The sequence below is a fragment of the Podarcis liolepis genome (assembly GCF_965112155.1).
Source record: "Podarcis liolepis genome assembly, chromosome: 17".
Classification (NCBI taxonomy): Eukaryota; Metazoa; Chordata; class Lepidosauria; order Squamata; family Lacertidae; genus Podarcis; species Podarcis liolepis.
This window is the reverse complement of record NC_139571.1, coordinates 20,952,558-20,980,411: the sequence shown is the minus strand read 5'-3', so window position 1 is coordinate 20,980,411 and position 27,854 is coordinate 20,952,558. Positions and strand designations below refer to the sequence as shown.

The window sequence follows — 27,854 nt, the reverse complement described above, 5'->3', positions numbered from 1 at the left end:
CCTGAACTAGGTTTGGGTTTACTGAGAAATCTAGTGGGAATTAAGACAGTTAAAAGACCCATAGCTTCTTCCTTAGACGTTGCCAAAGCTCTCTAGTGGCACGAGACCTGAAGACTGGTGTTAGTTCTCTAGGAGCTAAGATGCTGAGATGTTCAAACTGAAATGTTAGTGGGAGTTTGGGTCAAACTAGATGTGTTAGCAGCCGATCCAAGTGTTTAACAAGTCCCCCCCCCAAAAAAAAACAACAACAACAACATATGGGTTGAGGAAAAGAGGCACGCAAGTGACAACAGAAACCTTTCTCCATCCTTAGCTTGCCTCCAGAAAGATGCTAGCCTGCAAGAAAAGTGTTTGGGGAGAGGTGTTGTGTGGAAGTGAGCAGCTAGTGTAAGGATGGATGAGAATTCTGTTAAGTCCACATATTCAAGCAAACAAAAACAAGACAGAATGGACTTGGGAATGAAGAACTGACAGAGATAATAAATAGAATTATCTAGCTGTATGTGTGGCAAGAAGCTGTCACATCTTGTGTGGCCCTAAACAACCAATAGTTCCATGCTCAAAGACAACAGAGTCTAGCTGAGGCACACATTCGTGGTTGTCAGGTTCACATGCTTCAATTGACACTGTAATTGAATAGATCTATCTATCTGCACAAATCAAGGCTGATTCTTTTTCCATTGCTGTATCATTGATTATGTCACAACCTTGACTCAGAGGACCTTGTCAGTGGAATTTTTACAGCTGCTTTCATTCAATCCTATTTAGGTTTTGGCTCTACTTTCTCTGCAGCAGAAGAGAGTGTAGCACTGCCAGTCTCCCCAGAAAACATCAGCAACAAATACCAAATCAGCAGCCAGGCAAGAACAAACGTCATAATTGTCTAAAGTTAGCATTAGTATTAAAAAATGAAAACATCTTGCATGCATACAGTATTTGTCTCTTGTAATATTCTTGTTCTCTATTTCACTTCTGTCCCACCTTTTCCCCCCAAGGAGCTAGAGGAAATAATATACCTTAAGTTTTGCATGTTTGACATGTGGCTTCTAAATGGTTTTGGAGGGGGGATTTCTTGAAAAGTAGGATACGAATCTATAAATAAGAATAAAATATAAATACAATGCAATACATGTCTCTTTCCCCTTTTATCTTCACTACAACTCTTGAGATAGGTTAGACTGAGAGACAGGGTGTTATGTACTGAAGTTCTCACCCTGGACCAGCAGGGGGATACTGTAGATAGGTTTCACTCAGGTCCACATATGCAAATAAGGGATTGAAAGTGACGTTTGGTGATTGGATAGTTACAGAAAATGGTTACTGTTGCGTTCTAGTGGAGCTCTATATAAGCAGGCTGGCTGAACCCTTCAGTTCTGTTCTGTTCTGGCCTGTGAATAAACAAGAGCTGTTTGAAGAATCGCTGTGTTGTCTGATATGTTCACCAACAACTTAACACAGTGACAGTGAGTAGCCCACAGTTACCCAGTGAGATTCATGGCTAAGTGTAGTTTTGAACCCGAGTCTCACCGGTTCCTTTAACCTCTGCACTGCACTGTCTTTACAATTTTGCATACAATTTACAGTTGCTGGAATGAGCCAAAACTCCTTGCCTTGTTTTTGTGTCCGTTTGCATGAGTGTCAAAATGTGCGGTCCCTTTTGAGGGTTTTTCAATACTCACTGCGGAAATGTGCTTTTGCAGTAACATTGTTCTTGGTGCTGATGATGACGATGACTACTTTTTCCTCCTCCTCCATTGTGCATCTTTTCCCATCACTGCCATCTAATCCCATTCGGTTGTAAAAACCGAATGGTGATTTTGCCACAGGTGTCTCAGTGCTGCATCCATCCATTACTAGAAGCTGCCAAAACTGTGCATGGGAAAAGCAGAACAGTTCTCCCTATTCAATCCGTGTGTTCTGCAATTCAACCCAAGCAGTTGGGAATATTTCAAGCCATGGAAAATACTAAATTTAGCCCAAGACTCGATTTGGACAAAACCCTACAAACCTTCAAGCGAACTTACTAGGACTTGAGGTTTATTTCATTATTTAACTAGCCTAGCTTATACTTCTGGGGAGGGTAAACCAGTTTGTTGCTTTCAGGGTTCCCTTTGCTTGCATTTTGCTTCCTTAATAAACTGTGTTATTTCCACTGGCAAACAGGTATTCCACGAGTGTTTCCTGGAACCGTGCAAAAATGGAACTTGCAAGCATGTTGGAAGTGGGTACATCTGCATATGCTTCCCTGGATATGAAGGTAAACGATAGAGTCGACTGGCATCTTGTACAGCACATGGAGGGTTGGATCCAAATAATTGTGAGTGGGAGGAGAGAAAATGTATTAGGGGTTTTTTCCACCGTGAGCTCTTGCACCTGTGGCTCCATTACAACTGTTTGTGACTAACTCCTATGGAAAGCATTGAAGCTTGTTAGTAATGATTAACTTGATGCATCAGTGTTAATAGGATGTGCAGCCTGCTCCTAAGGTTAGGGTCCCACCAGGTTCGTTGGTGCATATTCCCCAGGTACTGTGTGTAGCAGAGATGGAGAACCCGCCCAGCCCTACAGAATAGGACTGGGCGATACCTGGTTTTCAGCATCACAATCTATCACACTATACTGATATATCACAATGTCTGAAATAAGGATCAAGCTATGTAGAGGCATTGGCTGGCTTCAGTTTCCCCCACGTTAAGATTTTTTCCAGCAGCTGCTTTTGTGACTCGCTGCCCCCTGCAGGATGTAGGGGGGAGCTGAGCCAGCAGAGTTAGCATTGGAATTTTTGCATATCACACACACACACACACACACACACACACACACACACACACACACACCATGATTTGCGATATATTGCCAGGTCAAAAATTATGAAACCGATATCACAACATGGATCTCAAACCCGGCTTTGGGTGATCTAACCCCCAACCCTACTCCAGATGTTGATGGACTACAGTTTGCATCATCTGACCATCTGGGCATGCTGGTCCAAACATGTAGAAGAGACCATGTTCCCCATCCCTGGTGTATAGGATTAAGTGACAACAAACTCAGTAGGAACCATTTCTGAAGGCTGCATGTCCTATAACTTTAGCTAGATGTCATTAATTGTTTTCATAGAACGTATTTTAATACTGTGTATTTACATTTAAGCAGCACTTCACTTAGCTAGAAACTTTTGTTTATTTATTCGCATTTCATTTAGGAGCTGCTTCCCCTGAAAGATTTTGAAGCAACTTAACAATCAAAACATGCATAGTAACCATTTCGCATCCTGAACAGATACAAAATGGGGTTTAGAAACTCCACTTAAAAGTTGGAGTTGTTGAAAAAGGAGGGTCTTTAGTATAAGTCGTAAAGACAGCAAGTGTCGTGATATGGAAAAGGAATGGGGTACCGGGCTCTCCAGCCAATATATGGGTTGTTGGGGTGGGGAAAGGAGAGTAGAGTAGAGGGGAAAGCCATTTTGCACAAGTAGAAGCCCTTGCAAAGGACATCTTCTGACAGACTCACGAGTTGAATCCCAACCTTTTTGTATATACTTATTTATTTATTTATTTATTTATTTATTTATTTATTTATTTGTGTTATATTCATTTGGAATTTTAGTTTGCTGTTTCTTCCCCTGCCCCTCCTTAGTAACCCCAATATATTTTTTTCTTTTGTGTTCTTTTGGGTTGTGTTTTAGGCTTAAAATGTGAAACAGATATTGATGAGTGCAAGTCACACCCCTGTCTCAACAAAGGGATTTGCGAGGATGGCAATGCAACTTTCATTTGCCAGTGCCAGCCAGGCTATACAGGTGACAAATGATGAACTCAGGTGTCAACTCCAGGTTGCATACTTTAAAAAGAAGAAGAAAAAGCCAAGTGTTGGTCATACAGTGGTACCTCAGGTTAAGTACTTAATTCGTTCCGAAGGTCCATACTTAACCTGAAACTGTTCTTAACCTGAAGCACCACTTTAGCTAATGGGGCCTCCTGCTGCCACTGTGCCACCGGAGCACGATTTCTGTTCTCATCCTGAAGCAAGGTTCTTAACCTGAAGCACTATTTCTGGGTTAGTGGAGTCTGTAACCTGAAGCGTATGTAACCTGAAGCGTATGTAACCTGAGGTACCACTGTACTTGATTTCGCTTTTAAATTATTTGCCTTCTGTGGAATAAGTTCGTTAGTTCCAAGAAATTGGACCTTTTCAGTCAGCTGATGATAAAATATTCAGTACACTTTTTATGGTTGCGATGTAGAGGAATTTGATACAACAGTGCATGTTTTAGAAGTTCTGATTATACAAAAAATGGCTTATTTAAGATGTCAGAGGCTGCAATTCATACTTATCTTAAAGCTTGTCCCACTGATATGGTCCATATACCCTGCTTTTTGCAACTTATAGATGGTTCCCATACGCTGGCAGCTTACAGAGAGAGGTCTGCTTAGCTTCAGTAACCAGACTGTGTCAAAAGCAGAAATAGCTGGGATTGTGCTGAAAGTCTAAGATTTAGCACTTGTATTTATGGAGATAAAAATGCTGGTAGTAAGCTCTAGGAGATTTATTTTAGAATTCAGTTTTCGTGAGTGTATGAAACTGCCTTCTCCTGATTCAGGCCAGTACTGCCTGACTTCAGCGAGCGACCTTCTTAACACAAAATCAGGTGGTCTCTTCAGTCGACCTTTCACTTGCTGAAACTCCATACTTTGTTAGTCACTTGGTATAAAAGAGTCTCAGAGTGTCTTGATAAGACAAAATACAAACAGATAAAATCAATTAAGAGCCAGCGAATTTAAAAACAGTGTGCAATCATAATAAAAATGATAAGAAATTCCTGAAATATTCTTCCAACAGAACAATAAAAAGTGCAAAAGTTCAGTATTCCCAGATTGTCAGTCTTAGAACAGGCACTAGGAATAAATATGAGCAAGTTTATACAGAGTAATTTGGCAAAAACAAAAACGAAAGTGGTCTAGGAAAATTAGGTCTAGCAAAAACTAAGAGTGTTCTGTTTTTTATGCAAAAAAAGGAGAACCACATTTAGGTTGTTTATTACTTTATGGCAGTGGTGGCCAAACTTGGCCCTCCAGCTGTTTGGGGACTAAACAGCTGTTTAGGGACTAAATTAAGAAATAAATGTATTTATATATTGCAACATTCCGTGTATAAGACGGAAAACTTTAAAAAAATGGGGGGAAATATAGTCTTATACATGGAAAAATACAGTACTCTATTAATGTTAGCTTTTCGATGTGCTTACAATAATTTTCCAAATAATCTACAAAACATTTCCAGTCTTTCTTAAATCTTTTTTTCATCTTGATTTCCAACTCTGTTTATCAATCCTGCCATTTCTACATATCCTATCAGTTTCATCTGCCATCCTTTTTTGGGGGGGGTGTTAGGGGTATTGTTCCCTCTTACCATCTCTAGGCATATGCTATTCTAGCTGCTTCTAGTCTCCTTTTCTGTGGCTGTACCGGGGTGACGGAGCAAACACACCCAACTGCCACTCAGGCTTGTCCCTGTAGCACTTAACTATAACTTAGCATGACATCTAGACTAGACTATCAACTCAAGCAAAATCCTCCTTGAGAAAATAAAAATGGAATTAAAGCTCTGCCTTGCAGAACTTGTTACAGAGCCCATCGAGCCCATGCAGTGTCCAGCAAGGAGCTCTGATTTATACTGCAAAAAGAAAAGGAGATTGTCAGATTCCTTAGCAGTACTGGAGAACAATAAATAGTTCGTGCAATGTGAGTGTGCCACATGGCTCACTTTGAAACCTGGAAATTCATGCTGTGGGTGGAAAGCACACGAGGAACCATGTAATAAGTGGTAAATGAAACATGGAGACTCTGTGCAACCTGAATAGATTTTTAGAACGCCAATTCAGTGTTTTTTAGGGTTGCCTCTTCCATGCGTATGAACTGTTAACAATGCTCTGTAACCATTATTGCTTGAAGGCTTGCAGTGTGAAGAAGAAGTAAATGAATGCAGTTCAAATCCATGTCTGAATGAAGCAGTCTGCATTGATGGTACCAACTCTTACCAGTGTCTGTGTGCAGAAGGATTCACGGGTAAATAACTGATTGGTTTGTATTAAGAGTTGCCAGCTTTTTATATTGTTCCTCTGCCTTTAACAGCAGCTTTCTACGCAGACATTAGCAGGAGAAAACGCCTGAAGGTGTAAGCTTCACCTTCTGACGTGTGTTATAAGAAGTACACCAGGCTGTTTTTGTCATTGTTTGTTTAGAAGCACCACTACTACAGACATTTCTGTTTAAATACAGCCTCAGTGTATTCTGTACTGATAGAATTGAGAGGATTTCAGCTTTTATTAAAAAGAAATATAAAGATACAGCTTTCGTTTCAGATTCACACAGTCTCTTAACGTTATAAACAGGAACTCTGTAACATGAAAAAGATTGGCAAAGATTTTAAACATTAATATGCTATCAAAATGTGTTGCTGCAACTCCTAAATAACTTCCCCCAGTGTGATTTGCTCAGGAAAGGTGCTTTTGTTAGTATTGTGTTTAACGTAACCAATAAATCACTGTTGTTGTTTTCATTTTCATTAAAATAAGGCTGAATTTTAAACTGCATTTTAACCTGTATTTTAAATTGGGTGTTTTCCCCTATTATGTTTTTACTGTAATTTGACTGGTGTTAGCCGCCCTGAGCCTGGCTGTAGCTGGGGAGGGTGGGGTATAAATATTTTTTATTATTATTATTATTATTATTATTATTATTATTATTATTATTATTATCTGGAATATTCTTTAGTTTTCATCTCTGTTCTTTTTAATCTGTCAAAGTTCCTGAAATTAGAAATTGCCCGATAAAGGCATTATGCTCCTATTCCCCCACCCCTAACTTTCCTCTTTACACCTTTCTTCTCAGGTACTCACTGCGAAGCAGAGATTAATGAATGCCTTTCAAACCCCTGTTTAAACAAAGCTACCTGCGAGGATCGGGTCGGAGGTTTCTATTGCAAGTGTCCGTCTGGGTTTATTGGTACCCTCTGTGAAAAAAACATTAATGAATGTCTCAGCAGGCCTTGTGAAAATGGAGGCACCTGCAGTGATGCTATCAATGGCTACAGGTAAAAAGCGACAAGCATTAGCTTCATCTACAGCACAGTTCTGTACATGTTTTTCCCAGTAATAAGCTCTGTTGAGTTTAAGGGTGCTTACTCCCTAGTAGAGCGACGCGGGTGGCGCTGTGGGTTAAACCACAGAGCCTAGGACTTGCTGATCAGAAGGTCAGCGGTTCGAATCCCCACGATGGGGTGAGCTCCCGTTGCTTGGTCCCTGCTCCTGCCAACTTAGCAGTTTGAAAGCACGTCAAAATAGCGAACTACAGTCATACCTTGTGTTGAGTTTGCTTCAGGTTGAGCGTTTTCAGGTTGCATCCCATGGCGACCTGGAAGTAACGGAATGGGTTACTTCCAGGTTCGCCGCTCGTGCATGCGCAGACGCTCAAAATGACGTCACATGCATGTGCAGAAGGATCTAATTGTGACACACGCAGACACGGGTTGCATTCTGCTCAGGTTGCGAACGGGGCTCCGGAACAGATCCTGGTCGCAACCAGAGGTACCACTGTATTCATTTTGTTTTTTTCAAACTGGCCAGCTGCTCAGGCTGCTTTGAACTCGTAGCACCAGTTTCCCCCTCTGCTTTGCTCCCTCATTTCACTCGGAACAACCAGGATTTTGTTTTGTGGACTGCTGTACTAAAAGGTGCTTTTGGTGTTTTTTTGGCCCACAGGTGCCACTGCGTCAGAGGATACACAGGACCGCAGTGTGAAGTGAACATAAATGAGTGTGACTCCAATCCCTGTGCAAACCAAGCAACTTGTGTGGATGCCTTGAACGCATACATTTGTAAATGTCCCCCTGGCTTTACAGGCAGCAGGTGTGAAACAGGTACACAGAACCAAAGTATCAGGAGAAGGAAGGCTTGGCAAAGCTTCATGGCAACGCTAGTGCAGTTTGGAACTGATACCAGACGGCTGCCGTGAACGTAGGAGATTTTTCAAAGGGCCATGTTCATGATCATAATGATTTAAATACCAAATCCAATCCCATTAAAAAGAGGAAACGAAAGGATATATGATTTCTGACGTGATTGAGAATCGCAGAGCCAGAGACAAGAAGTTAGAGTGTTAAAATCAAGATGTTGAAATATGGAAATAACAACCAGAGGCAGGATTGAGATTTGGAGTTATACTTCAAGGTCCAGACTATGGGAAGTCCGAAAAATTAATAATTACAATTTGGAAGATAATTTGACCTTTTTTATTTGTTTTTTATTTTTATTGGATTATGATTTGATATGTTAATTGGATATTTTTATTGGAAAATTAATAAAAACAATTTAACCAAAAAAAAGGAAACCTTTGCAAATAGAAAACCGGCATATAGAGTTTTTGTCTCTGCTCAAGTGGCAATTTCATTTCTTATAACAGTACAGAACTCCAGTGTTACTACTGGATTTCCTCCAAATGCAAGAAGCTACTGAATAAGCAGAACAAATTCTGCCCAAGTAACAGAATCGCCAATGGTTCCCTGCAATGCTTCAGAGCAGATTTTGGACAGTGCAATGCGTTCAGTCCTTGCTACCATGGAGAAGATTTTATTCCTACTCTGCTTTATATTATGTTGGTGTGCTGTGGCACACATATATGATACTGTAGCTTTTGTCTTGCAATAAATAATGCTATACCTGCACTTTGTGAAAAAGGCAGCCCTGCCATTAATTCTTTTTGATCCCTAACAAATTATGAGCATTTCTCCTTGCCAAAGCTTTGCAAATCTGCATGTTATTCCATTTCCTCTGCCAATCAGTGTAACACATCGCACAATAAGAGTAAGCTTTGATCTGCTACCATGAAACACTGGGAACCTTTTTTAAAATATTAATTATGGGAGGAGCAGGTGGCAGGTGATGGCAGGTGGAGAAGGAAAGCTTAAAACTTCCCCTGACCGCATGCTTCAGTCCTGATAGCAATCCAAGATGTAGTTGCTATTATTATTATTATTTATTAAATTTCTATCACACCCTTCACCCATAGATCTTAGTTTGTCTTTGATGCAACAGATGGTACATCTGTAGGCAAGAGGTGAAGGATCTTGGGATGGCATTGCAAGATCCAACTTCAAAGCAGATCGTTACAGTCAATCCCATCTGAAAACAAGAAAGTGACATGTTTTCTGCAGGCTCGCAGTCCCTTAAAAAGGAGAATGTTAGATTTGTGGCTATATGTTTGGAGGCTGGTGCTTCTTACAGAAACCAGGCATTTTAGGATTGTCTCAGGATCAACTTCCGTAGATCACTAATGTGGGAAGCATAAGTGGAAAAGCAAATGAAATTGTTCATTTCGAAGGCAAGCATGTTTCTTAGCAAGCCATTGAAAAAGTGAAACTCCCCCCCCCTTTCCCGTTTGTTGCAGAACAGTCTTCCAGATTTAATCTGGATTTTGACGTGTCTGGTATCTATGGCTATGTTATGCTTGACAGCGTCCTCCCCTCGCTCAGTGAAATCACTTGTGCGTTCTGGATGAAATCGGCAGATACTACTAATTATGGGACTCCCATCTCTTACGCGGTGGAAAATGGAAGTGACAATGCCTTTCTGCTTACAGATTACAACGGGTAGGTGTGAAGTAGAAAACAGTACTGTGTTACCCTCTAGATGAATTTCAGTATTCTTGGGGAGCACATAATTCTCCATGGGCAGAGCTGTAATTTACTGCACACACAACCTTGAAAATTTCTCAGGTAATCAGGCTCTCTAGTGAAGCAGTTTCCCCTAAAACAAAGCATTTTTGTATACATGCTTTTCCCTAATATATGCTTTTAAAAAATACACATTACTTGGCTGGACAACTGCACTGGAAAATTCAGAGAGGTGTGCATTTCAAAGGATGGCTGTTTTTCATTTTGCAAATTATTTCAGAAAGCGCAAATTTTGAAGGTTCAGCTTTAAATCATTTTTTTTCCTTATCCCTGGGCAAAGATGAATCATTTTCTTCGTTCTCTCTCTTAATTAGGTGGGTTCTTTATGTGAATGGGAAGGAGAGTATTACAGATTGCCCTTCTGTGAACGATGGTAATTGGCATCACATTGCTGTGACCTGGTCAAGCCTTGATGGAGCTTGGAGAGTGTATATTGATGGGAAATTATCCGATGGAGGCAGTGGTTTATCTGTAGGGTCAGAAATCCCTGGTATGGACCTTTCCATATTTATTTGATTATATTACTTAACAATGATGCATATTGATTGAGAGGGGTTTTTACTCTTTTCAATTACAGCACAGAAGGTGGGACCCAATTCAGTTATCTTCTTGTTCTGTTTTTCTTTTGTGATTAGGTGGGGGTGCGTTAGTTCTTGGACAGGAGCAGGACCAAAGAGGAGAAGGATTTAATCCAGCAGAGTCTTTTGTCGGCTCAATTAGCCAGCTCAACATTTGGGGTTATGTTCTGTCCCCAGAACAGGTACATATGTAACATTTCATTTGGTTTCTTTGAAGCTCAGGAGAACACTGTCTGGCAAATGGAAATATATTTAGCAATTTCCCACATTCTGGGCCTGATCCTTTGCTCTTTCTCTCATCAGCTGCTCAGAATTGTTTATATCCGTGAAAAATAAAACCATGTTGGCAGTAATGAAATGGGAAGGTAGTGGCTGTGTTCAGACAAGAATGAGTCTAGCTTCGCCCAGGCTCACACATCCTCCTGTGGCATTTTTATGAACCACAACTTAGTGTGTCATCCAAACCCTAAACTGTGCTTGATCTATCAGTGGAAGCAGGCACACCTCATAAACTATAGCCTGTAGCACTGCAAAACTCTGGTGTGTTTTTGTTTTGTTTTGTTTTGTTTTGTTTGTTGTAGCAGACTAACATGGCTACCACTTACAGGATGGAGGGAAGCTAACCAGCCCTTCTTCAAATGACCAACATCTATGAGAGTGGGTGGAAGTTCTTTTGGGGGGGGGGGTTAACTTACAATTTTGTTTTTTATTTGTGAACTGAATAGATGTTTATTCCCGAGCCATCAGTTTCTGCTTCTTCGGTTTCTTTTGAGATATCTTCTTCTTTTGAGCAACTTCCTCTTCTGGCTTAGGGACAATTTGCTCCTTCTCTGTGAGGATTATCTCAATGTGGCAAGGAGAACTCATGTAGGGGTTAATGCGACCATGAGCCCTGTAGGTCCGCCTGCGCATTTTGGGAGCTTTGTTAACCTGAATGTGCTCAATTACCAGAGAGTCTACATCCAGACCCTTGAGCACACACGTTTTAAGAACGTGTGTTCTTAAAGTGAACACAAAGGTTGGATTTTGTGCATGATTTTGTGGGGTTCTTCAGATCAAGTGAGCAGCGGACCATTTTCAGAGCTTACCTTACAGCCACAGCTACCGCCGGGGGAAAGCGTGGACGTTCTTTGTTTATGTATCGGGTCATACATCACTTTAAACAGGTTTTTAGTTGAAAGCAATTAGTTGCCGTATGTTGTAGAGTTAGTTAGAGTGTTGGGGTTGTTATGTAACCGTTTTAATGACTTCCAAGATCTCTGTTTTCTCGTGAAAACACTCTGTTTTTCTGAAATGGGTATCAATATTCAAGAGCAGGGGTCAGCATCCTTTTTCAGCCGTGGGCCGGACTATATTTTGGAAAAAAGTATGAATGAATTCCTATGCCCCACAAATAACCCAGAGATGCATTTTAAATACAGTGGCACCTCAGGTTAAGTACTTAATTCGTTCCGGAGGTCCATACTTAACCTGAAACTGTTCTTAACCTGAAGCACCACTTTAGCTAATGGGGCTTCATGCTGCTGCCGTGCCGCCGGAGCACGATTTCTGTTCCCATCCTGAAGCAAAGTTCTTAACCTGAAGCACTATTTCTGGGTTAGCGGAGTCTGTAACCTGAAGTGTATGTAACCTGAAGCGTATCTAACCTGAGGTACCACTGTGAAAGCACACATTCTGCTCATGTAAAAACACCAGGCAGGCCCCACAAATAACCCAGAGATGAATTTTAAATGAAAGGACACATTCTACTCATGTAAAAACACGCTGATTCCCGGACCGTCCGTGGGCCGGATTGAGAAGGCGATTGGGCTACATCTGGCCCCCGGGCCTTAGTTTGCCTACCCCTGTTCTAGACTGTCTTTTTTCCTGCCTGATCCATGTTTCAGGAAATAAGTGAAGAACAGATATTCTTCCAACCATTTCTGCACAACACTGTGTGTCCAACACCCCCAGTATTTCTCAAATACATTGCATTGCATTCAGATACAATAGACATGGGTTTGTTCAGTTTGATCATTCGCTGATCGTTGCGGTGAGAAGGAAGAGGATGAATCAACTAATTGACAAGCTTGTATCTGTTCCTTTTCTCTTGAACTATCAGGTGAATTCATTGGCTACTTCTTGTCCAGAAGAACTCCAAAAGGGCAATGTGTTGGCCTGGCCAGATTTCCTTCCTGGGGTTGTTGGAAGAGTGAAGATAGATTCCAAGAGCGTATTCTGTGCTGGTTAGAGCTCTACCTCCTAAAAGTGTTTTTGTAATATAATGCCATGGTTTTTAAACTTTGCTCAGGAAATCCTGGTGCACCCTGGAAGCTAGTCAGAGGTGCCTCATTGCATGCCCAGCCAAACTAGGACTTAGCGACAATGTGTTGGGTCCTTTAAGGGTAAGTCACAGTTGCGTTGCTCCTGCTCCTCCAGTCGTGTTGCTGCTGTGCTGCTGTCAATTAAGCCATTGTTTGACTGAGGACTCAGCTATACCGCTGCAAATGAAATGTTTTACGTGTGTTTTAAGTGCAATATACAATGTGACACTAGCTGTTGATGGTGAGCTTTATGGAAAATTCAATATATTTTTTAAAAACGCTTTTTAAAAAAGCATTTTCAGAATGCGTGTAGATTCCAGCTTAGTGTGTCATACATAGCTTGCCTTGTAATTTGTTTGGAGGAGCAGAAGGACTGAGGGGAGGACTCCGAGGTCTTACACATTTGCCCAAAGGTAGGCGTGGGAAACCTTTTCAGCCCAGTGGGCCAGAGCTTTATCTCCTTGACACTAGCTACACAAACTATGTGACTGTCAGATAGGCTTTTCGTATGTTGCTATGACTTGACAACCAGCGAATCGTTGGGCTTTTAGAAAGAGCATCTGACAGCACCTGCAAAGCTGGTTTCAGTACAGAAATAAGTCCCTGAAAGCAGACAAAGCAAAAAATAAATAAATCGCTGGTATACTGGTGCTCCTTAAGTGGCACAAAACCTATGATATTATTATCCCCATGGCCTACTAGCCTTTCACAGATACACTTGCTCATTTAATGACTGGAACATTCCGTCTTCATTCTTCAGATTCCAGTGTTGTGTAATAAATGTTCCTTGGGACCTCGAGCGAAATATTTATGGTTTCCTGGATTGAGATGTTGAAAGAGTAAAGTTTAGGATTGGGTCAAATGGGAGAGATTTCCAGTCATTCATTGGAACAGAAATTTTGATCTTATTTTGGCTCTCCGTTCTGTTTTGCTGTTTGTTTATTTTTTCACTTGTGAAAATGGTTTTAACCTTGGATGTTTGAAACAGATAATACTCTTATGTTTTTCTAAAAGCAAGCATTGGAAGCGTGTATATATGTCTTCCAAACCTCCTTGCATAGCATGGAAGACTAGTAAAATTTTGGGAATCAAAGTGTGAAGAAATCTGCAACTCTCATGCTTCCAGCTGATTATCTGGCAGCAGTGTGGCAAACTTCAACAACTAAATGGAGATGTTCATTTCATTTATGTTACACAACCATGTGGGATTACAGGAGCTCTTGTTTTAAGGTGCTTTAGCTGTTTTGTGTGTGCTTTTTCCTTTGTTCTCAGACTGCCCGCCTTTAGAAGGTTCCATACCTCACCTGAGAACTTCATCAACGGATTCAAAGCCGGGGTCAAAAGTCTCCCTCTTTTGCGACCCAGGTTTCCACATAGAAGGGAATTCCGTCCAGCACTGTCTCAATTTAGGGCAGTGGGCACAACCTCTCCCACGCTGTGAAAGTAAGTGGATACCCTTAAGATGCTCCTAACTTGAGGATATACTGCAGTATTAGACCGAAGATCCTAAACTAAAACAAAACAATCACTGCCAAGGAAGCCACTGCGTGATTTCCAGAAGGCCCCTTCTTGTGCTGCTGTCATAAAACGTGGATTTAGGTTTGATGAGTCCCTAAGCTACTGAAGGTAATGGGGCCCTTTATATGTCCAGCTGTCCTTTTTCAACAACAAATTGTCACTGTTTTTTGTGTTGAATATATGCTATATGGTAATTTTTGGACCTAATAGGTATCTAAAGTCATATATAGAAATGAGTAAACCAGTGATATTTTAGGGAGCGGGCTAGTAGGTGGGGCCCATTACTTACATCATAGGAGCCTACACAAAACAAAACACTGTTGCTGTATGGAGGTTTTATTTTATTTGTTTTCTTATCTTATATTTTGGAAATGTACACCCAGGTTTTTTTCCTTTAAATTTTTATGGGGGGCCCAAGAGAGTGGGGCCCTGAGCTATAGCTTGTTTAGCTTATACGTCAATCCGGCACTGATCAAGAAGAGATGAAAATGAGCACGTCTAACCTCTTAATACTTTTGTGCCTATATCGTCCGGCTGCAGGGATTAGCTGTGGAGTGCCTCCTCCTTTAGAAAACGGATTTTACTCTGCCGAGGACTTCTTTGCTGGAACCACCATCACGTATCAATGCAACAGCGGCTATTACTTATTAGGAGACTCGCGGACGCTCTGTAAAGACAGCGGGAGGTGGAGCGCCATTTCGCCATCTTGCCTCGGTGAGATCATGAGCACGTTTGACCGTATAGAATTCAGATTTCCCCTCATTCGGTGCATATAGTCCAATTACTAAAAAATTTTCTCCTTGTGTTTGGATTTCAATTGCAATAAATCTGCCTTGATCATCTTTAAAGACAAATTTTGGTGAAAGGCTCTCCTTTGCATAAATGACGACTCCTCGCTTTTTAACCTTGTCTGATGAAATAAACTCTTGACCCAGTCTCTTATTAATCAATACTTTCCTATGTAGCCTTATCACGTGTGTTTCCTGTAAACAAATTAAGTCCAAATGTTCCTTTTTCAACAAATGAAAGACTTTTTTCCTTTTCTCCGGGGAATTTAGACCATGAATGTTCCAACTTAATAGTTGCAAAGACATGTTGTACCTAAATTACTTTCCTCCAACTGCTCCCAGTAGTTCCTCTTCTTCTGTTGGTGGTATCACTTTCTGTGGTTTGACCGTATTGTCAACACAAGAGTCCTAAGACTCCTACTCATCTCTGCCTGCATTCTCCTACTGGCTGAATCTCGGTCTAAACCTCAAACCTTTACTGGTATATAGACTAAAATTCTGAAAGCCTCAGTACAATGAAGTCACCTGCTAGACTCTGCATCTATCATAATAATAATAATAAATTTTATTTATACCCAGCCTTCCCCAGGGCAGCTAACACCAGTAAAATTACAGTAAAAACATAATGGGAGGGGGGGACCAATTTAAAATACAGGTTAAAATGCAATTTAAAATGCAGCCTCATTTCAAAAGTAGCCCATAGATCAAAACCATAAGGGGGGGACGGGACATAAGGGTCAGACTGAGTCCAAACCAAAGGCCAGGCAGAACAGCTCTGTCTTGCAGGCCCTGTGAAAAGATGTCAAGTCCCACAGGACCCTGGTCTCTTGTGACAGAGCGTTCCACCAAGTACTGAAAAGGCCCTGGCCCCAGTTGAGACCAATCTTGCGACTTGGGACCTCCAAAATGTTGTCATTTGTGGACCTTAAGGTCCTCCACGGGGCATACCAGGAGAGGCAGTCCTGTAGGTACATGGGTCCTAGGCTGCATAGGGCTTTAAAGGTCAAAACCAGCACCTTAAACCTGATCTAACAATTAAAATGCTGTTGTATAACATTCACAAATCTTCGTTGTGATCCCCATCCTGGGTAAACATTAGGAAGGGTAACTTGCATTCATCTGAATGCTACACCCTGCTAACAACCAGCTGACTAATGGATTTAGATGAAATTCTCTGACACAAGAGGCATGCACAACTGATTCTATATGACTCTGTCCTCAGGGGCATAGACTCTCTGTGAATGGTATTTTCTGGAATCTCCCCAGTAGTATTGTTGAAGGCAGCACATTCAGTCTCACTGGCATGGATTCAGGTTGATCAGGTGGTAGTCACCATTGGCTGTCCACATCGGACCATCCCCAAACTTGCACACCCTACAGACTCCAATCTGGCTGAATACGGCTGTTGGCCAGATCCCCAAAACCTACTCTAGGCAATTCTGAGGCCTTGCATCCACCAGTGAGATTTTTGAAAACCCTCTCTGTTTCAAAAGCAATCTGCTTTGCAGCACAAAGAACTGCTGTTCCAAAATATTTAAGACCCAAGCCCCTTCAGGGACACCCAGTTTTAGATGTGGGTCTTTGGATTTTAGGTGCAGGATATTTGTGGCCCACCAGGCTTCCCCTGCAAAATATGTTTAAATGTATCGTTGAGCTTACATAGTTATGAAGGCATTGCTTACAATAGCAAGAGTACATGTTTGCATTTTTGTCATCGTACGGCAGTTGTTTCTGATAAGTTTTGTTATGTCTTTATCGAGCAGCAGTCTATGAAAGGAAGGGAAATAGAGAATGTGTACATTCTTTCATGCATTGTTTTCAATAGTTCTTGGGGGAATGTAAGTTGCTATCTTTGTATAAAGCACCAAAGACTGAGAGTCCCTGAGACAGTAGCACCTCCAAGGGTATTAGTAGTATGGCTATATTATTAATCTAGTAAGGGGAGCGGGTGGTGCTGCGGTCTAAACCAGTGAGCCTCTTGGGCTTGCCAATCGGAAGGTCGGCGGTTCGAATCCCCGTGACGGAGTGAGCTCCCGTTGCTCTGTCCCAGGCCAACCTAGCAGTTCGAAGGCACACCAGCGCAAGTAGATAAATAGATACCTCTGTGGTGGGAAGGTAAATGGCGTTCCATGCACTCTGGTTTCCGTCACAGTGTCCCGTTGCACCAGAAGTGGTTTTAGTCATGCTGGCCAAATACCCCTGAAAGCTGTCTCCGGACAAATGCCGGCTCCCTCGGCCTGAAAGTGAGATGAGCACCGCAACCCCATAGTTGCCTTTGACTAGACTGAATCATCTAGGGGTCCATTATCTTTTTACCTTAATTAATCTAGCACCATTGGTGAGTAGGATGTTTGGGATAGTAACATAGGTAGGTCAACAATCCTTTGCAATCTAAATTTAAATCAAGGTTGGTGGTAAAGGTAAAGGGACCTCTGACCATTAGGTCCAGTTGTCGCAGACTCTGGGGTTGCAGCATTCATCTCGTTTTATTGGCCGAGGGAGCCGGCATACAGCTTCCGGGTCATGTGGCCAGCATGACTAAGCTGCTTCCGGTGAACCAGAGCAGTGCACGGAAACACCGTTTACCTTCCCACCGGAGCGGTACCTATTTATCTACTTGCACTTTGAGGTGCTTTTGAACTGCTAGGTTGGCAGGAGCAGGGCCCGAGCAATGGGAGCTTACCCCGTCGCGGGGATTCAAACTGCCAACCTTCCGATCGGCAAGTCCTAGGCTCTGTGGTTTAACCCACAGCGCCACCCGTGTCCCGACAGGTTGGTGGTAGGAAAGGAAAAAAACAACACAGGGGAGGGTAAGAAGAGTTTGGACTTGATATCCCGCCTTTCACTCCCCTTAAGGAGTCTCAAAGCGGCTAACAATCTCCTTTCCCTTCCTCCCCCACAACAAACACTCTGTGAGGTGAGTGAGGCTGAGAGACTTCAGAGAAGTGTGACTGGCCCAAGGTCACCCAGCAGCTGCATGTGGAGGAGCGGGGAATCGAACCCGGTTCCCCAGATTACGAGTCCACCGCTCTTAACCACTACACCACACTGGAGGGAGAGGTTAAGATAACAAAGGAGAAATAAGAGCAAATGCAGTCATTTCAGGTGGAGATGAGTTGCAGGGAAGGGTTGGGGTTTGGAGAGGGAACTTTCACCACTTTTGGTGTCCTGGGAAGGAAATCCCGGGCATAAGTGGTAGCAAATGAGAATGGGAAAAGATCAAGAGACCTTCAGGTTGTCTTTGGATGGCCAAGAAACATCACAAGCAGAAACAGCTTAGGGCATGAAAGCTGAAAGACGCCAAAGGCATTTCATTCATAGGAATCCCACTTTCTGTTTTGTAGATGTTGATGAATGTGCTGTTGGCTCAGACTGTGACCCGCATGCCTCCTGCCGTAACACAAACGGTTCCTACTTATGTGCCTGCATTCACCCTTACACTGGAGATGGCAAGAAATGTGCAGGTACAGGGGAAAGAGTGTTAAGTAGCGGGTTCTGAAAGGAGAGACTTGCCCAGTCTGTATTCCGTAAACATTGCAGAATTATATTTTTGCTGTAGTTCGCTTCTTATCGAAATCCATCGCTGCGATCCCAAGATACCTGCTTCGCAAATCCAATGGCAAAACTCGTATGAATTTGAATTGAAACCTAGGACATGAGACATTTTCTCCCAGGAAGCACATACTGCTTTAAAAAATGTGTAGTAGGACAATGCAGCCTGCAAGAGGCCGGTTCACAGGGGAGTCCAGGGTCCCGTTTGCAAAGCCACCCGCCCAAGGAGGGCAAACAGACTTTTTTTACAAGCAGAAGCTGCAAAATTTGGTTTGCCAGCTAAAGCTACAGCTAGGAATTCCAAAGAGCATAATCAAATACAGTCATACCTCGGAAGTCGAACGGATTCCATTCCGGAAGTCCGTTCGACTTCTGAAACGTTCGAAAACCAAAGCGTGGCTTCTCATTGGCTGCAGCCAATTGGAAGCCACAAAAGCCCTGTTGGGCGTTTGGCTTCCCAAAGATCGCTCGAAAACTGGAACACTCACTTCCGGTTTTCGATCATCCGGGGGCCGGAACATTCAACTCCCAACTGTGTTGCAAAAGTAGATCACAAGTTATAGTCATGACCTAATGGCCAAAAAGTGTTGACCTGTGACTAGAAGTTTTGCTTCTAGATTCACATTTCAGCACATTGCACACTAGACAATATTGCACTCTGTGTAAGGAAATGAAACAATATATGAAATATTATTGCACTTGGAAAGGAAGCAGATTCCTCTCAGTGGAAGAGGTGGCCCAATTGCAGTATTGGTGAAGTCTCTGCAAAGAAAATAAATGTGGTTGGAAATGTTCATTGAAGTGTTTTTGAAGTGCTCTATTTGTATGTCCCCGTAATCTTGTGCATTGGGCCTTCTTTCCCCCTCCCAAGTCACCTGCTGAAAAGTTGCAAGATTTGTTTTCATTTTTAAGCACATGAGCCACACCTGATGTCAGTAAGCTCTGTTTTACCTTGTATCTGATTCCAAAGAACCAGTGAGGTGCAGACACCCAGGAGACCCTGAACACGGCCATTCGCATGGTGACAGCTACAGTGTTGGTAGCGAAATCAGTTTCTCGTGTGACACAGGCTACCAGCTCAAGGGAATGAACAAAGTTACATGTTTCGAGTCCGGGGAATGGAGCCACCAGATACCGCACTGCGAAGGTATATTCTGCATTCTTATTGTGATAGTACGGATAGAACCACGAAACTTTAAAAGGAAATGTTAGGCACTTGAATGCCTAGTTGGCTGGAATTGGCTACCATATTTTTTGCTTCATAGGGCGCACCGGACCATAGGGCGCACCTAGTTTTGGGAAGAGGAAAACAAGAAAAAATTCTTCTGAATCCCAGAAGCCAGAACAGCAAGAGGGATCTGGCTTCTGGGATACCGTGTGGCTGTTCTGGCTTCTGGGATAACCGCACCAAGCCTCTTCAGGGCAGCGGGATGAAGGCTCCCCCTGCCCGAACAGGCTGTGCAGGGCTAAGGCAGAAGCCAGGACAGGCGCGTCGCTGAAGGGGCACTGCCCCTTCAGTGAAGCTGGAGAAGGAACAGAAGGAGACCCTTCTCTTCCTCCTCTGGCTTCCAGGACAGGCGCGTCGCTGAAGGGGCACTGCGCAGTTCTCTCTCTCTCTGCGCAGCGCCTCTCCTTCACAGGAGAGGCGCTGTGCAGAGAGGGAGAAGGCACAGCGCCCTTCAGCGAAGCTGGAGAAGGAACAGAAGGAGACCCTTCTGTTCCTCCTCCGGCTTCCAGGTCAAGCACTTTGCCACGAAGCCAAGGAGCCTGCATTCGCTCCATAGGATGCACACACATTTCCCCTTCATTTTTATTGAGCAAAGTTAATATACTGTTTGATCAAAAAGATAGTCTCTGAGTGCTTTGCACAAAGTGGTTTGCTCTGAAAAGTTCTCCAGTGTTTATTACAGTCGTACCTTGCTTATTGAACAGCTTAGTTCTCAAAGATTTCGTCTCCCAAACACTCCCGGAAGTGACTGTTCCGGTTTGCGAACTATTTTTTGAAGTCAAACGTCCGGCAGGGCTTCCAATTGGCTGCAGGAGCTTCCTGCAGCCAATCAGAAGCCTCACTTTGGTTTTCAAACGTTTTGGAAGTCGAACGGACTTCCGGAATGGATTCCTTTCGACTTCCAAGGTACGAATGTACTTGACAGTTCATAAACCTCCTTCCACATAAGTTGGTATGGGCTGCTCACTTGAAGATGTAACTACGATGAAGGAGTTCTCTCATGAGATGATATTCATATAGCAATCCATTATGGTTTGCCCTGTTCCATATAGTACGCCGGGCTCCAGTCCTGCTGCCATTTTGGCACCAGGTTAAGATCTCGCTGTTGGCCTGGGCTTCCTCAAGTTTCTAGCATTAGTTTCTGCTGTTGTAAAGAGTTGAGTTGGGTTTCCTCCAATAAGATACATTGTGCTTGAGCTACCGTTGATTTTAGGTATGTTTTATCTGCTCTGTCTGTTTCTTAGGATGCTGGTATTTTAATTGATCTGTAATGTGCCTTGAAATCTCAGGATGAAGGGCCAGTTAAATATATACTAAGTAATGTGGCTGTGTTCTTAATACTTTATATATGTATTTAAAGTATTAAGAACACAGCCACATCCAGGGCTTTTTCCCCAGCCAGAACTCAGTTCCAGCACCTCTCAAGTGTCACCATTGCCATTATAAGAGAACAAGGGAGGTGTTCGTGGTGATTTCTGGGACCTCTTTTCCTAGAAAAATAGCACAGAGGCACAGACTTAAGCAGACTGAAGAGTCATTCCCTCTCACAAAGGAATCCTGGGAACCCATGGTTCTGTGACCAGCGAATTCTCACCACATTCCTCGAGCTACAATTCCTAGGATTATTTTGTGTGTGTTTAATAACAGTTTGAATTGTATATGTGACCTGAGAGGCCATGAGGTACAGTAAATATCTCTTTTGCAACTTCTTTGCAGAGCTTAGTGACAGGATCCAGAAGTGATCTGGATTATTTATTTATTCTGTATCGCCGCCCATCACCCAAGGCTTTCTGTTCCTTGCTTAACCTCTGTGCCCCTGTGTGAGAGCTCATAGTATCCCAGAAAAAAGAAAAAGAGAGGCTTACTAGATTTTGATCTGAACTAGCCCATTTTCACACAACTAACAATACAATTCTACAAATCGCTACTCATTAGTAAGCCCAACTGAGTTAAATTATGTTAATAAGAATGTGTGTTTTTTATTTGATTTTTTAAAAGCTGTTTCCTGTGGTGTCCCCGTTGTTCCAGAAAATGGTGCAGTCGATGGCTCAAATTTTACATATGGTAGCAAAATAATCTACAGGTAGGAGGATTGCACATCAAATAAATCTGGTCCTAAATGTGTAGTAACTTATTTCATAAGTTCTGTGTTTGAGAGGACTTTGTTGAATTATTATTATTATTATTAAATTATATATTATACTGTTCATATAGGGTCCATTGAGGTTTTGTAAATGACTACTCAGTGACGCCATGCATATAGTTATCAATAAGTATGACATATTTAAAACTTCCATGTTCTCTACCTTGAAACTATTAATAAACGACAGGCACCACTGAAATAAAAATACAGTGGTGCCTCGCAAGACGAAAAGAATCCGTTCTGTGATTCTCTTCGTCTAGCGGTTTTTTCGTCTTGCGAAGCAAGCCCATTGACGGATTAGCGAATTAGCGCTGTTAGCGTATTAGCGGCTTTTAGCGGCTTATCTGCTGATCGGATCAGCTGATAAGCGGCTTAGCGGCTTAGAAAAAGGGGGGGAGGAAAAAACCAGCAGGAACTCGCAAGACATTGTCGTCTTGCGAAGCAAACCCATAGGAAATTCGTTTTGCGAAGCACCTCCAAAATGGAAAACTCTTTCGTCTAGCGAGTTTTCCGTCTTGCGAGGCATTCGTCTTGCGGGGCACCACTGTATGTTGCATTTTATTGCTTCTTATAATAAAAGATTTGTTGGCACAAAAACGATGCAGAATATTGCAATCATGTTTTAAATTATATGCCCTACATATGATTATGCAATGCATACATTATATTTTCAGTTGTATGCACTATGTACGATAAATGGTTTGGCAGCAAAAGCTACAGCTAGGAATCAAATACAGTTGTACCTCGGAAGATGAACGGAATCCGTTCTGGAAGTCCGTTCAACTTCTGAAACGTTCGGAAACCAAAGCGTGGCTTCTGATTGGCTGCAGGAAGCAGCGGAAGCTGCGCCGGACATTTGACTTCCAAAATAATGTTTGAAAACCGAACACTCAATTCTGGTTTTCGATCGTTCGACAGAACGTCCAACTCCCAAGGCTTTCGGGAGTCGAGGTACGACTGTACTTTATTTTCATTTTTTCTTTCCTTTTCCTTCTTTTCTTTTTTATTAAATTATTTTTATTGATTTTACAATTTTAACTTCACCAAGGATTCTCCATAGAGATAATACAAATCTGGAAAGAAAGAAAAGGAAAAGGAAACAAAAAATGAGAATATAAATAAACCTTAATCATGACACATTTTCAGTATATATAGACATATTTTGGAAGTTCTCTTTAACCTCCTGACTTCCCTCCATTTCCTTTTCTGGTTCATTAAATAAGTACATTTTCTGCATAATTATAAAACCTCTCTTTCTTATTTTCCTTATATTAGAAACATTGACGGGCTTTGATTAAACATTTGCAAGTGTTAAATAATGAGATGAAGTCTAACATAGGCAATTTGAAATATTAAGGTATGGTGGTAATTAGTTAAATATTGATAATATTTTCAGTTTTTCTATGAATTTTATCTACAGTTCCATACTATAATATCTGCCCAGCCTGCTTCTCACTTAAGGTTCTAAACAGACAGCTAAGGATAACGACAAGAGTGCTACAAGAAATCTAATTTTATTTCATCACTAGCCAATGGAAATATGTAATGTCTTGGTTTGCTCTGCAACCCCTCGGAAGTCTGGGGAAGGAGGAAAGTCCTGTGGTCCTCAACTTAATCCATAAAGAGTAGCTGCAGACCAGGGATGCGGGTGGCGCTGTGGTCTAAACCACTGAGCCTCTTGGGCTTGCCAGTCAGAAGGTCGGCGGTTTGAATCTCAGCAGTTTAGTCCTGCTGGCCACATGACCTGGAAAGCTGTCTGTGGACAAACGCCAGCTCCCTTGGCCTGAAAGCGAGATGAGTGCCACAACCCCATAGTCGCCTTTGACTGGACTCAACTGCCATGGGGTCTTTTACCTTTTTACCTTAGTTACAGACCACTGAACTCGACACAGTATTCACTCTCCCCAAAAGAAGAACTCCTTCTATCCGTGGAAGGCTTTTGATCCAAGGATCTCACTGGCGGATGTGATGTTTTTCAATTTGCTGTCCGTCCATCCCCAGAACACAACCCATACTTTTCTGAAGGTTGCCCCAATCCTATGGAGCAGATTTCTGAAGAATGCAAGCGACTGCCAGGGAAATTGGCAAAAGTTGGCTCCTCCACTCTTCCACCAGTGAGAGCATCCTTTGAGCAGTAGTTGTGACCACAGTGCAGCAAGAATTGAACATATTGAGCATCTGCTGAATGCTATGAGACCATTTGATTCTACCCATAGTTTTTCAGTGGGGGGGGGGACTAAGACCGTTGGAGATAACAGAGATGCAAGGAAAGTACAATGCTCTTTTACCTATTTTTAACCTGCTTTCTTGTCTCAATACAGGTGCAATAAAGGATACAGTCTAGTAGGCAATGAGGAATCGGTGTGCCTTGCAAGTGGCACATGGAATCGTTCTTCCGTATTTTGTGAATTAGTGAAGTGTCCCCTCCCAAAGGAAATAAGCAATGGAAAATATCTAATGAGTGGCGTGACATACCTTTCTAATGTATCGTACACCTGCGACACAGGTTACAGGTAATCAAGAAACCAAGATGCACTTAGCATTTTATGTGCATTTTAAATTTTTTTTTTTTTATGTAGAAATGAAGGAGGAGTGCTTTGAATGGAGCATATGCAAAATGATTCATCTGGCTTTTTCTTTAATCTTCTAATATCTGCACATGTAAATTGGTGATGCTCATGGAAAAGTCATGTAGGATTAGTCATCTTCCTAACACCCAGCTCATTCTTCTGAGCACCAGTCTTTAAGCAAGCATGTTTAAAAAGCATCATTAGGCAAAATCTGCAAATTATCCTATGATCAAAAGGTTCATATTTACAATTTGACACCCACTAAAGATTTTATTGCTTCATAATTAATATTTCTTTTTCTTTTCTTTTTTTAAAGAAGCTTGTTGAAAACTCTGAAACACTAGAATTCAGAGTTAAATATGGTGTCTGACAGCAGCTTGGATGTTATAGTGATTTGTGTCAGGATCTCCGCTTGGCCAAGCTGATAAAGCTCATTTTCTTCCCCCGAGTCCTTCGGTTGCTCTCCTCCCGACGTGTTTAACCACCTGAGCCTTTGATAAGGCTCCAAGGCACGTTCCCCCATTCAGCAGAGAACCAAAGCAGCAGAAGTGATGAGATTTATGGCTACATGCTATGCTTTATTACTAAGCTACGCAGAGAGTAAAGAAAAATATATCCTCTCCCTGTGAGAGCAGAGAGCAACTGCAACAAAGGAAACAGGAAACCAGTAACGTCACATCCGTCTCTAGTCTCCCATGAGACTTCCAATAGCCTGGACTGTCTCTGGAATGTAAACAGAGCCTTGTGACTCTAAGCAGCTGCTCAGTGGCAAACAGAAACTAACAATTTGAAGAGAACAGAAAATTTGTATTTGAGCTTAAATATCTATTTTGAGCTTTACAAAATCTTGAATGTAAACTTTCTTAGAAAACCAGAATCATTCCTACTCAGCATTATAGGTTTAGATATTCCTAAAAATGTAAGAAAAGTTTTTTTATATGCCACCACTGCTGCGTGGGAACTCAAAGCAATGTGTTGGAAGAATGATAAAATCCCCACTAGAGCAGAATGGTTATTGAAGCTGACAGAATATGCGGAGTTAGCCTATCTTTCTAAAAGAATTAGAGATAAACCCAGGCAAAAGTTCGTTTTAGAATGGGATCATTTCAAGAGACACTTAAAAAATAGTTGCTGCAATCTGAATACGGTAATTGCTTTTGAGTAAACACTATAAATAATATGTATTAAGGAAAAAAGTTATAGAAACACTAAATACTGTGTTATGAAAATAAACAAAATCATGCAATATGTTTATTAAAAGAAACAAATATAGAAGGGACGGGAAGTCAGATGTTCATGAAGAAAATTTATTGCAGGAAAATGTATATACTTTTTGTGATTATTGATGTTTTTTGATGGATTGGTAATGATGATTATGAGTTTACGTTGTACAGATATAATTACGAACAACAAAGCATAAAAAAGGGGGGGAAGAAAATACTTATTTGGACTGTGGCTGCAGAATGCAGAATTTGTTACCCGTATTTTTCGCTCTATAAGACGCACCAGACCAAAAGACGCACCTAGTTTTTGGAGGAGGAAAACAAGAAAAAAAATATTCTGAATCTCAGAAGCCAGAACAGCAAGAGGGATCGCTGTGCAGTGAAAGCAGCGATCCCTCTTGCTGTTCTGGCTTCTGTGATAGCTGCGCAGCCTGCATTCACTCCATAAGACGCACACACATTTCTCCTTACTTTTTAGGAGGGAAAAAGTGAGTCTTATAGAGCAAAAAATACGGTATATCACATTTCTTTACTCCCTGCCCCCATGCCACCTTCATGTAGGATTTTGGGAACTGAATTTCATGTAGATGTTTTTTAACTTTAACTTCTTTACGGGCTGTTTCTGCTGCACCACTGCAGTTGGATTGCCCATCTACTCTCATAAAATGTAAAGAAAAATCCTTCTAAATGGCTGCGTATTCCACAGCAGCAAACAACCACCATTACAAGATCTGTTTCGCTTACTTTCTTTTTTAAAAAAAAAGTGATGTAAGTAAAATATGTGCCTTCCCCCTTTACAGTATTGCAGCAAACAGATTTTATGTATATATTTTTAATCAGACAGACACACACACAAAAAAACCAAACAAACCATGACCACAATTCAGCAAACACAGCAAAACCTATCTCTGTGCAACAAATTTGCCCAGGCATGTTGGGTTTCTCTGCTGCAGGGTGAAAGGTTATGTCTGCCCCTCTTCATGCATTGTGGGTGGTATATTTTTGCACAAATATAAGGTGTCACTTTTTTTAGGATTTTGCATTTGGCAACTTTATACCTGGTGTGTGGGTCGGTGGGTGGCTTTACAGCTTTTACTTTAACCATGTGCTCTCAAGTGGATGGTTGACTAAAGTTCAACATGTTCAAGGAAAGACATGGTAAGGGACGCTTGTGCTTTCATGTGCACCTCTCACGATTTCCCCATTTCCGTTGGTTTCGTAGCCTGCAAGGACCTTCCGTACTCGTGTGCGGAGATTCGGGCGGCTGGAGCAGCCTCCCTCCAGAGTGCAAAACAGTTTCTTGTGGTCTCCCTCCTGTTATAAAAGATGCCGCGGTTACTGGGAACAACTACACTTTCGGAAGCACCGTCACTTATATGTGTAAGGAAGGGTATGTAAAGGAGCTCAATCAGATCGGAACTCTTAAACGTTGTCGTACTGCGAAGCAGAGATGGGGAACCTGCGACCCTCCCGTGATGCTGGACTCCAGCTCACAACAGCCCCAGCCTTCCCCTTGGCCAGTGGTCCAGGAAGCTATAGTCCAGCAGCATCTGCAGAGCCACAGTGTGTCTTTAAAGTGTGGTGATTATTGTAGATCTCATTGCAGAATCCATGCTCCTGTGTCAGATAACTGAAAGGTAATATATAGCAGTAATGGAGAGCCTCAGGCCCAGGGAGTGCAGAGAATGTGGCCCTCTAGACCTCGCTATCTGGCCCTCAGAATTCTTTGCAGGCCGCACCCCTCATGGGGTGCTTTGTAGGGCTGGGAGATACCTGGTTTTCAGCATTGTGATGCATAGCGGCTAAATACCACAATATGCTGATATATCACGTTGTCTGGCTCTGGGATGTATCTCAGCTGCTTGCATTTCTTAGTACAGAAAGTATTGATCTGATGTGTAGCGATCTTTCCTATTCTCATTAATTCAAGAGGGTTCTGGAAGCTTCTGTGTGTGAAAGAAACAAGCAGAAGGTTCATGATGTTTGGGTTATTCCTTCAGAGAAGCTGAGTACAGCTAACTTAAACTGGTTCTCTTATCTCTTTCACTCAAGGTCATGCTGACTTTAAAAGTAAGGCCAGAAGGAGACTGGATTTCACTTTCTCTTTCTATCTCTTTTCCTTCTGGTGTGGTGCTCTGTACATAGTATGCTTAGTGTTAAGGTTTAGACTTATTAGAAGTTATTGTAAGTTTAAGTTAAGTCTGCTGTGACTGGATTTC

The 27,854-nt window shown here is 42.0% G+C and overlaps 1 protein-coding gene across 2 annotated transcripts in view; it reads left to right on the top strand.

The window, feature by feature from the left end:
• Nucleotides 1–27,854, top strand: part of SVEP1 (sushi, von Willebrand factor type A, EGF and pentraxin domain containing 1) — a 127,606-nt gene that overhangs the window by 63,072 nt on the left and 36,680 nt on the right. For both annotated transcript variants that reach the window (XM_083482095.1, XM_083482096.1), the window contains exons 20-36: nt 769–860; nt 2,164–2,257; nt 3,689–3,802; nt 5,955–6,068; nt 6,894–7,095; nt 7,763–7,920; nt 9,447–9,648; nt 10,047–10,222; nt 10,368–10,492; nt 12,412–12,535; nt 13,886–14,056; nt 14,672–14,845; nt 18,264–18,383; nt 19,442–19,618; nt 21,698–21,782; nt 24,164–24,355; nt 26,858–27,025. In XM_083482095.1, coding sequence (XP_083338221.1) covers nt 769–860; nt 2,164–2,257; nt 3,689–3,802; nt 5,955–6,068; nt 6,894–7,095; nt 7,763–7,920; nt 9,447–9,648; nt 10,047–10,222; nt 10,368–10,492; nt 12,412–12,535; nt 13,886–14,056; nt 14,672–14,845; nt 18,264–18,383; nt 19,442–19,618; nt 21,698–21,782; nt 24,164–24,355; nt 26,858–27,025 — 2,488 coding nt within the window. The remainder of the gene's footprint in view (nt 1–768; nt 861–2,163; nt 2,258–3,688; nt 3,803–5,954; nt 6,069–6,893; nt 7,096–7,762; nt 7,921–9,446; nt 9,649–10,046; nt 10,223–10,367; nt 10,493–12,411; nt 12,536–13,885; nt 14,057–14,671; nt 14,846–18,263; nt 18,384–19,441; nt 19,619–21,697; nt 21,783–24,163; nt 24,356–26,857; nt 27,026–27,854) is intronic.